The 10,101-nt window shown below is 44.7% G+C and overlaps 2 protein-coding genes across 3 annotated transcripts; one reads left to right on the top strand and one right to left on the bottom strand.

Moving 5' to 3' along the window:
- Nucleotides 1-2,581: 2,581 nt before the first annotated feature.
- On the bottom strand, nucleotides 2,582-5,675 carry LOC118503417 (zinc finger protein 595-like). Its single transcript, XM_036036657.1, has 4 exons — nucleotides 5,284-5,675; nucleotides 4,366-5,210; nucleotides 3,541-4,299; nucleotides 2,582-3,477 (listed from the first exon to the last, which is right to left on the bottom strand). The coding sequence occupies exons 1-4, from the start codon at nucleotides 5,431-5,433 to the stop codon at nucleotides 3,126-3,128; spliced, it is 2,106 nt and encodes a 701-aa protein (XP_035892550.1). The 5' UTR covers nucleotides 5,434-5,675; the 3' UTR covers nucleotides 2,582-3,125.
- A 491-nt stretch (nucleotides 5,676-6,166) lies between these two features.
- On the top strand, nucleotides 6,167-9,863 carry LOC118503485 (platelet-activating factor acetylhydrolase IB subunit beta homolog). 2 transcript variants are annotated; one of them, XM_036036803.1, is made up of 3 exons: nucleotides 6,167-6,679; nucleotides 6,908-7,237; nucleotides 8,099-9,863. In XM_036036803.1, exons 1-3 carry the CDS (start codon nucleotides 6,614-6,616, stop codon nucleotides 8,378-8,380), a joined length of 678 nt encoding a protein of 225 aa, XP_035892696.1. In that variant the 5' UTR covers nucleotides 6,167-6,613; the 3' UTR covers nucleotides 8,381-9,863. The 2 variants fall into 2 exon arrangements, with proteins under 2 accessions (XP_035892696.1, XP_035892684.1); XM_036036791.1 differs by having other exon boundaries at nucleotides 6,654-6,806.
- Nucleotides 9,864-10,101: the final 238 nt, after the last annotated feature.

A 10,101-nucleotide genomic window follows, 5' to 3' on the forward strand; every position in this document is an offset into this window, starting at 1 on the left:
CGCACCGTCACACGACGTCTTGGTGGAGGTGGTGAATGCATTCCTAAAACCGGTACCGCCAGCCAACGGCCCACGGCAAAGGGTGGGCAATGGGTGGGACGACGGCTGGGGGAAGGGGGATGGTTGTTGGGCCGACGGGCCCACAACGGTGTGCACGATGCCTGGAGAAGCCGAATGATATCGCCGAAGAGGAGGACGTGGAGACAACCGAGAGTGTGTGTGTGTGTGTGTGTGTGGGGATGTTGTTGGTGAGTAGGTACCATTAGCGTTTCACTTTCAATACTCGTTGGAGCGTCCGGATTCGGCGTCGAAGTCGGCACGCCAGTGAAGTTACCCAAGCGAGCTTTGCTGAGGCTCCATCACTGCGCCGAAGTCTCGCGCTCATCTCGGTACCTCCGCCATCGGCTGCTGCTTGGCCAGAGCTCTTCCACGTCTGTCGCCCATTTCCATGTGCACTGTTCGCACTTTTTTTTTTTGTTTCGCTTCTTGCGTACCTCGTCTAATATCTCTTCTTCGTGCTCGTGTGCATCTCCACACATTTGCCTTCCCCCACACGATATGGGGCGCCTCTTGCATTATTTGATCAAGCCTATTCTTGTAGGATTATTGCTGAGAGTACACACTTCATTGATTGTCGTTTCTTGCTGTTGGTTCGCTGTTATCATTACTCCGCTTCTTGTTTCGTTGGTTGGAAGATTACCTTCCCTTAAAGTAAAGGTGAGGGGAGCTTCTCCTTCTCCTTACATCTCATCTCCGCGGACGTGCATAATATCTCTGAATGACTTGTGTGTTATGTTTTCCCTCGTCGAGGAAGCTTTTGTGGATCAATTTTATTGTTTTTTCACTGGATTCCATTCATGGTGCGCTACCGCAAACCCCGCCACGCACCACTCCGATGATGACGATGAATATTTTAATCCGAGCGCTGGCGCGCGCGCGCGTTCGCGTCTGGATCGATGTCAATGTTGTTATGTGGCCTAAATGCTATTCATCGATAGACGTTCGATTGTTGGAGACGGCAACGGACACCAACAACAACAAACTATGTAACATAATCTATGGAGAGAGAAGAGGTATGCTTATAAAATCCTGAGTTGACATAACTGAGCAACGAGACGTTCGAATAGTAATCGCTTTCATTGAGGTTTACCCAGCTCTAGAGCCCAGCCTCAGAGTTTCTTCGGATTTCTGATTGCGGGGTTTGTTTTGTTTACATGGAAGACATCGAGGAGAACGAAACTTTACTATCTGATCAGGCAGTATCAGACCGAGGCCGTGATTCCTTCCTTAACATAGAAGAAAGTAATGATACTCTTGATACAGAAAGACGGTGAAGATGTGACTTAATCAGCTTAAGATTCCGTCCCTTTGTTCGCGACCCTACATGAATGAGAAGAGCATAAGCTGGGTAGTTCCTTTCTCCATCAATATGTCTTTAGTCTGAAAATAGAAAGTATAATCGTAATGATGCAGACTAACATCAAGGAACGTTATTTGAAGCGAACCTTCTCTTTAACTCTAGAACTCCTGATACACTATTGCTTGATCTGATCTGTAACTAGCCTGTACTCCATTTGCAACCGTAATCAGATGATGTTGGTTAATCTCTGCACCTGCCGGAAGTCTTCGCTACTGATGCTTGTTCGACGCTTCTTCCTGCTCTGCAAAACCAGCAAAGGGCATAATGCTCTATCTGTTGCGTGCAGTGTGAACACCATAACACCCTACGCTAAGCACAATCGGGATTCTACAGCGGTAACAGTTTTCACACAGAAAAACTCTACCCCATGTGAGTGGGGTCGATCAAGAGTTCCCTGCAGCGATGTGATATCACACTAGCTTAAGTAATAGATGAATACGTTTGCATTTATGATTGTTTGGCTCCATGTTTGTTTTTCTCGCGCTTGTAATCTCTTCTGCGGAAGTTGTAGGTAGTCTAGGTAATCCACCGACGGATGCCTAAGCGGTGGCTTTTCTGTTCATAATCGAGGATTCCGGTTTCAAATACCTTGGCTAACCTAAGAAAGGCACATTATATCTCAATCAGTGAAACATCCAACTATGTCCAGTTGGTCAACCGTATTCAATTTACTGGGCTCCAAGTTCTGTTGGATTTGGAGTACTTTGGGTATCATTACGATCCCTACAACGCACCGTTACAGCTTCACTCTACTAGCTGCCAGCTGCTGGATCTCCAAGTCCTCGAAGCAAAGCGGAAGTCGTCAGCCTCAATCAAATGAGTCTACCTCTCGGTGTCACCGCGCTCTCCTCTAATCCCTCTCGATGTTCCCACCTGATCCATAGGGAAGCGATGTACCACGCCATGCTTGTTTTAGGCGGTGTAATGTGTTAGTTTCACCCCGCGTTATCACATCCTTCTTAAGGTATCTGTCCTGTATCTTCCCATCGGTCTTAACTTCCTTGTCTGTCCAAATAAGGTTGGTTAGTAATAGAATGTAACTTTGTGTAACCTATTAAGCAAAATAAATTGGCTATGAACAAATAGTAGAATAGGTATGAAATATAAAAAAGTATGAAGTGAACTCTATTATTACTTTGAATTGAGTTAAAAATTGAGCAGCTGTATTAACTAATTTATTTTATTTCATTGTTTATGGAGTTTTTATGGCAGTATCCCTTGAAAATTTTGCGCTATTTCAAACACTATATTGCTTGTATTTCTTCGGACGGATACACCACTAAGTGTTCGTGTAAGAAGTATATCCGGATACCTGTATGAAGACGAAAACTATAAAGAATCACTTTGTCTCGATTAATGCAAAGTCTAATGATTAGAAAACTAATGATAACGATCCTTCTTTAACATTATTAAAGAAATGAGACAGGATTTTAACTCTGTACATGATGCGTTGACTTCAATCTACCATAAGTTCCATCTTGGTGTATGAGCCTTATCGCGTCACGGAAGCAGTGCTTGTTGCAAACCCGTAGGGATCTCTATCAATCCTTCATCTTCTTTGACACTACAGCCTGGAGAGGTTTTCTGACTTTCTTGGACTTGTTTGACTCTATCAAACCCATCTGGTAAATGAAGTCCAGAAAGACAGATATGGCAGATCAAGCCCTTCTGCAGGAAGTGTAATGCCAAAAAGCCGAGGACGAAATCATCGCTCACCGAACCGTTTCTTCACCGAAGCGGCCCACTCCAGCGGATGGCCCGCCTTTTTATGCTTGTACATGTTCGAACCGCAGGCAAAGGTACGCGGACACCACGGACACCGGTATAGTATCGTACCCGTGTGCGTGGCCTCATGTTCCTTTAATCGCAGTGCCGTCTTGAAGCTTTTGTTGCAAAGCGTGCACGGATATTCGGGTCGCGATGCGTGATGCAGATGGATGTGCGACTTCAGTGCACTCGCATTGACGGATTCTTTGCCGCAGAATTTACACGTCACCGGACCATCGCTCGTGTGGCACCGTATGCGATGCTGCTGGTAGGATTTTTTATTTCGTAACCTGTAAACGAAAGAGACTGTCAGGTTTTAAGGTCTTCAAAAGCAAAAAGCTAGTGATACGTACCATTTTTTGCACTGCTCGCACTGATGCTTCAGCTGCGACTTTCCTTCGACCGAGTGGGTTAACCGGTGATTTTCAAACAGCGCCCGACTGTTGAACCCTTTCGCACAGATATCACAGATCCAGTTAAATCCACCACCGTGAAACGTCTGCTGGTGGCATTTGAGCACCGTCGCCGTCGTGAACGACCGTTCACACTCGTTACAGTGGTTAAGCTTTTTGTGCTTTGCCAAATGGTGTATCAAATGCTGCTTTAGCAGATAATCCTTCACGAACGTTTCGCCGCACACGTCACAGCAAAATGGACGCTCGGCCGCTGGCGTATGTATGCGCCATTTGTGATTCTGCAGACTGCGACTGCTCGAGTAGCTTTTCCCACACACATCGCACCGGAAGCAGTCGGGATTTTCGTGTACCAAGCAGTGTTCGTAAAGCGATTGGCGTTTACTGTACGTACGGTCGCAGCACACGACATCACAGCTTCGTTGGCTGTGCACCTGTACCGCGTGCTGCTTCAGGTTGGTGAAGCTTTCCGCAAAGTAGTCACATTTGCTGCAGTTTAGCAAACAGTGGCGTTTGATGAGTTCTTCCTGTTCGGTGATTTCGGTGGCCGAAATGCGCGTACGATATTGGGACGATACTAGCCGGTCTTCGGTGGGTTCCGTGCTGCTGCTGTTACCGGATGTGAAGATCGCTTCGGTGGTTTCCGGTGCTGGGTGATGTAGGGCACGATGCTTTTCCAGCGACGGCTGACTGGTGAAACTGTAAAAAAGAACAAAAAAAAAAGTTGTAATTATAAGCAAAAAGTCAAAGCTAAGCACCACTTACTATATATTGCAAATCTTGCAGCTGATATTCTTATTGGCCACATTTTCATGCCACGATCCGTGCGACTTTAGCAGATGTTCGGTTGCGAACGATTTATCACACTTGTCACATTTGAACCGCTTTTCCTCCTCCGCCGTGTGGATCAGCAGATTGTGCTCGTCCAACGATTCTTGTTTGCGAAACTTAATGCCACAGGGAATGCATCGATACACAACCGTACGACCGTGGGACAGCAGGTGCATCTTTAGCGATCTTCGGCGCGTATACTTCCGGCTGCAGCAAACCGCATAACCGTTCTTGTTGTGCTCCTTCCGAAAGTGTTTCAGCAGTGCGGCAAACGTGAAGCGGGCTTGGGACACGTCTTGCGGACCCTTTCCGGCCTGCCGAAAACAGTCGTAACACATAAGCTCGAGCGTACTTCCCTTAATACGGCACAAGGACAGTCCCACGCCGGAATAGGGAGATGGTCTGTCGGCTGGCACATTGTCTTGCTCGAGCGATTCGCTGCGCTTAATTTTGTTTCTTCCTTCCTTAAGCATCGAGAGAGGAATGTTTGAATCGCTGTCCGATTCCGATTCCCGATCAACGGCAGCGATGGAATCAACGAGCGCTGACGATTCATCGTCACTGTCCGTGCAGTTTCCCTTCACGTAGATTTCATTGGCAAACGGTGTGTTCTCTTCCTGCAGCCATTCCGGTTTTTGCTCGGTGCCAGTTTGTTCCTGCTTAACCTGTGGTGTAAGTTGCACCGCATGCAGCCGTTCTATTTGGATGTAGAACTGGTGAAAGGAGTATGTTATGTCCCAACAGGTGGCGCAGATGTATCGTTCGTTGCTGGCGGTTTCCTGTTCGGTAGGCATACATGAACATCAAGCCGAGGAATCATTTCGAGGGCGAGAGACAGAAATCATCACTTACCGACAACCAGAAATGCTTGCCAATAACGTCTTCAATTGACTCGTTGCTGATTTCTACCCGTTCGGATAGGAAGTGCCGATCGTTGCCGTATAACTGACACAGCAAGCAACCCTCATCCCTTGCCGGCTGCCGATCGGAATGATCGTCCATTGCTGGCTTAACATTTAACTGCTCAGCTACGGGTTGTGTGAAATTCCATTTTCCGGCTATTTTGGTAGCGTATTTCAAGTGCCAAGCCTTCTCACGACAATCCGATACCTTTTGCCATCGTTTATGCTGTTCGATTTCTGAGAAAGCTGGCTCCGGATTCGTTTAGAAAAAACATTTGCAATACCAAAACAGAAGAAGGTTGTCCACAAGGAGTTCCAAAACAAATGACGGCCATTTTCAAAAGACAGCTGACACTGGTTTTTAATAGCGCGTATATACGCGATGGAAAAAAATACAGTTGTATAGCAAACTTCCTCATGAAAACGGCCTGATAAAAAAAGGAAAAAAGTATTCGGAAAAATATTGTGTAATGCTTTCTCCCAGATTCTTGTTTTACTTCAATGCTGTACATTTAAAATGTGAACGTTTTCGTGACCGCATGGAGTGCACACTGTGCAGCCTTTGCGATGTGTGCTGCGTTTTGCATACCATCAGGGGTATATCGATGATTGAGGAAAAATTAAGTTAAAAACTCACTCAAAGAGGTGTTTTATGGTTCTTAATTGTATAAAATAAATTCAAAATAATTTTTGGCATGAAATTCGACACCGAATAGCGGATTGATTTTGTAGCATCGACCGCTGTCATCCAGTACGCGAGCAGTTGAGCTGTCAAAAGAAAAGACCGACGTGCGTATGTGTGCGTGGGTATGGCCCGTCTGCGGGAGAAGTGTGCTTTCATGTGTACGCACACACGTACCCACACATCCGCACGCACGGTAGACTGCAATTAGCAAAGAAAAAGTGAAGCCTGCAAAAAGAAAAAAGAAAGTGGAACTTACTGCCAACGGACAATACTCGCACTTTCGTATCATTTTGGTTATATCGTGTCTGGCAGGGCAGTTTCAGCTGTCCCATTATAGCTCTCGGCCTTAGCTAACCAACAATTACTCTTTGCCCACGTTTCGGAAAACGCACCACGAAGAGACGCGCGGCCAGATCGCGGTAGTTTTTGTACGGAAAATTACGGTTTTGTTTATTAACCCTGCGCCGCGGACGTGTGTGTGGTGTGTTGAATTGGTTCGGTTCTTTGAAGACGTCCGACGTTGGTAGTTTCTAGAGCGCTTTGTTGCCATTTTGTTTCGCCAAGAGAAACCGAACGATAGCGCGAAACATTAACCATGAACGTGACAACACTGCCTGCCATTTGCAAAGACCTGGACGGTGATGACCGATGGCTGAGTATCGTAAGTAGCATCCGATGATCCGATGGACCCGGTACCGTCATCGTCATCAACTCCTGCACTCTACCATCAAACAACCCTTATCAACCGTGAACGTCCGCGTCACAATCTTGCCCGGACGCCTGGGAAGGTGCTTTCCCTGGAGCTTGACTTCGTTTCCCTCGAGCCGGCAAAATGGTACTCAAGCTCACTCAAACGTTTGTCTGGTATTTGCTTTGTTTTTTGTTTTAGCACAAACGATTCGTGGCCGAGTGTAAGGAGAAGGACCCGGACGTCATGTTTATCGGGGACTGCATACTGGAATCGCTGCAGTTTACCGACTACTGGAACCAACAGTTCGTACCGATGCATTGCCTTAACTTTAGCATACGCTCCGACCGCACGCAGAACATCCTCTGGCGGCTACAGAACGGCGAGCTGGAGAATGTGCGCCCGAAAGCGATTGTGCTGCATGCCGGCACGAACAACATCGGCGATACGGCCGAGGAGGTGACCGAAGGCATCCTGGAGCTGGTGCGAACGATTCGCCAGAAGCTGCCCGATGTGTACATTATACTTCCGGTAAGTTGTGCGGGTGGGGGTTGTTTTAAGGTTTAAGCCCATTAAGATGGTCGGATATCCGGAAACGGCGTCTAGAAGCTTACTAAGGATAGCTAAGGACAAATTAAATCAAGAAAGTCAGTAATAGCCATGCCAAGTACTCTTCAGGCTTTCAGGAAGAGCCAAAAAGAAGAAATAGAAGGCTCAAGAAGCCTTGTCTGGGTGGTACATCTACCTTCCCTTCATGCACAAATACAAAGGCTAGGTTAATGTTCGGTAAATTTAAACTGAAACTAAAAAGAGGTTAGAAAAGGAGATTCTCTCTCACCAAGAAGCGACCTCTCAGGTCATGCTTGTCATTTCTGGCTTACTAGACTTAATGATACCATGTAGTTGGATTGTCAGTTCTCATTACGGAGAATGATAAGGAGATTAAAGGGAAGTAGGTCTACGGAGATCGGCATGAACTCCAAAAGGACTCCAAAACTCGTATTTGGCAGCGCACTTCTCAAGAAGGTAGTTAGGTCTATCTGAGACCCAAGGCCCCAAAGGCCTGAAAGCCGATCCTTGAAGTGCATCCCTGAGCTTGAGCTTTATTAGAGGTCTAGAGCATTGAGGAGGACCCCATAGAAAGAGGACTGATTATCCAACTACGTAGTTTGAATAAGTCTAGTAAGCCATTAGATGGCCGGTATGATCTAGTAGGTCGTTAAGCCAGATAACAGATAGGCAACCAGGCTAATCGTTACGGCTCAGTTATGCCCGGCGTTAGCTTACTATTACTTATTTAATATGGAACTTTTCAAAAAATGGCCCAAAACCTCCTGGAAAATCTTACTGATCCACTTTTTTATGATTATTGTATCGCTTCTCTTTACACAGACCTTACTGCCCCGCGGTCAGCAACCGAACGAGCTGCGAGATAAGAACGGGCAGGTGAACCGGTTGCTGCGCGAACGCTGCTTCGGCATCAACAAGGTGCAGATCGTCACCGTCGACAATGGGCTGATACAGAGCGACGGCACGATCAGCCATCACGATATGTTCGACTATCTAAATCTGACGAACGTCGGCTGCAAAAAGGTGTTCGAGCCGGTGTGCGATCTGCTGCATCAAATTCTCACCGAAAACGAGCGGGAACGTGATCTGACGCCTTCGGAATAGTTGCTACTGGTAGCATCCGGAGCAAACTTACGCCTTACAAACTAATCCTTACCATTGCTCATCAATTGAAGGCCACATTAGAACCAACCCGCGGCTAGAGCGGACTCATTTGCCTGCCCTTTGAGCACGCGTTGTGGTTTCTTGGTTAGTTTTTGGGTTTCATGCATCGTTTCATACTATAACAAAAATCATGTTTCGTATTATACTATTAAGTTTTGTTTTCTCATTCTTAACATACAAAAAAAAACAGCAAATGAAAACCGATTACTCAAAGTACGGGAAGTGAAGTTATCCAAATGTTATGTTAAAGAATTAGCCTCGTTTTGTTTTCGCGCTTGACGCGAATCCTCTCCATTGATTTCATTTTGTTAGCGAAGGAAGATAAACATGCTGGTAGATTGTCTATAATATCGTTTCTCACGCATCAAATATTGTGCTAGGTCTTATTATCGTGCTTATTTGCATCATTATAAACTTTTTTTTATTTTATTTTATCGTGATCCATCATTTTTAAAATTATTTTTGTGATATTTGCTACATTGGTCATTCCCGAAGCAGCTGTGGTTAGTTGGCTTAGCCTTTTCTTTTTACATAAATGGAGAACAAAACAAAAACGAAATAAGTGTACCAAAAAATGGAATGCCTAAAGATTAAAAATTGTTTAACAATATCCAGAAACATTACACTGTACCGCACCAAATCAAACCAAATCAAATGAAAAAGCAAAATCGAGTGCGGTTTGCAGGGAAAAGCATTTAGCAAAACTTAATTCTTCTTCTCCACCCTCAATTATATTTAATTGATTTAACGAACTTATGATTTATAGATTGCAAACGATTAGTTTTACGCTTATTTTCTTATAAAAACCGTTTTCTTCTGTGTGTCTTTTTAATGTAATATGTATATAAAAAACTGATTAGGTATCTTCTTTATAAGGCGAATTCCAAAACAAGGATCATTAAACGATCGCACGTGTGAAATGACCCGCAAATGCAGCGATGCATTAGAGCTAACGTAATGATCTCATCTTACGCAAAACATTTAAGTATGCTTTGATATAATGCTACTAATTTAACGCTAGCCTTTTGAACGCTTGAATTGAAATGGAAGGTATATCGTGTTTTGTTTTCTTGGTTAGCTCTGTTAACAATCGAACAGTACGAACAGCGAACCTTCTAGGACCGTTTTCTATTACGCTGTCCAGCTAAGGAATTGGAACTTTCATAAATCTACAATTTGTACTTTATGTTCCTTAAAACGGTTAGAAAGAAGGTAGCTATGATTTCGCGATATTCCGTTGGGGGAGCTCATTCAACCATCTTGCTGACCCCCAGCGGAAAGCAAAATGGCGACAGCGATTGTTAAAAAAAAAGCAATAAAGAAATGAATTTACCTTCACTGAATTGTGGTAAGCTTGGTAAAAATGCTTGGTATGCTTGTGTGGAACAAAAATGGTTTGAAGAAATATAAAATGTAAATACTATCTCGCGTTTACCGCTCCATCATCCACAGTACAGATAATGAGTTGAAATATGTATAGGTGACAGGTGACCAGCTCTTTTTTTTTGTCTTCATTTAAATTTTCTCTATAAATTGTTTAAATCGTGAAAACTGAACTGTTCGCCTTTTTTTATATGATGACGTACGATGATCACGGGTTTCGGTTGAAGTTTCACGGCTGCTAGCTGCATTTGACAGGTGTGTTGTGTGTGAAATCAATT

This window comes from Anopheles stephensi, chromosome X (genome assembly GCF_013141755.1).
Source record: "Anopheles stephensi strain Indian chromosome X, UCI_ANSTEP_V1.0, whole genome shotgun sequence".
NCBI lineage: Eukaryota > Metazoa > Arthropoda > Insecta > Diptera > Culicidae > Anopheles > Anopheles stephensi.

Coding starts and splice junctions, on each gene's coding strand:
- LOC118503417 (XM_036036657.1), bottom strand. CDS start 5,433: ATGGACGATCATTCCGATCGGCAGCCGGCAAGGGATGAGGGTTGCTTG. Junction 4,300..4,365: donor TGCAAGATTTGCAATATATA/GTAAGTGGTGCT, acceptor TCTTTTTTACAG/TTTCACCAGTCAGCCGTCGC. Junction 3,478..3,540: donor TGCGAGCAGTGCAAAAAATG/GTACGTATCACT, acceptor TTTCGTTTACAG/GTTACGAAATAAAAAATCCT.
- LOC118503485 (XM_036036791.1), top strand. CDS start 6,702: ATGGACCCGGTACCGTCATCGTCATCAACTCCTGCACTCTACCATCAA. Junction 6,807..6,907: donor TTGCCCGGACGCCTGGGAAG/GTGCTTTCCCTG, acceptor TTTTTGTTTTAG/CACAAACGATTCGTGGCCGA. Junction 7,238..8,098: donor ATGTGTACATTATACTTCCG/GTAAGTTGTGCG, acceptor CTCTTTACACAG/ACCTTACTGCCCCGCGGTCA.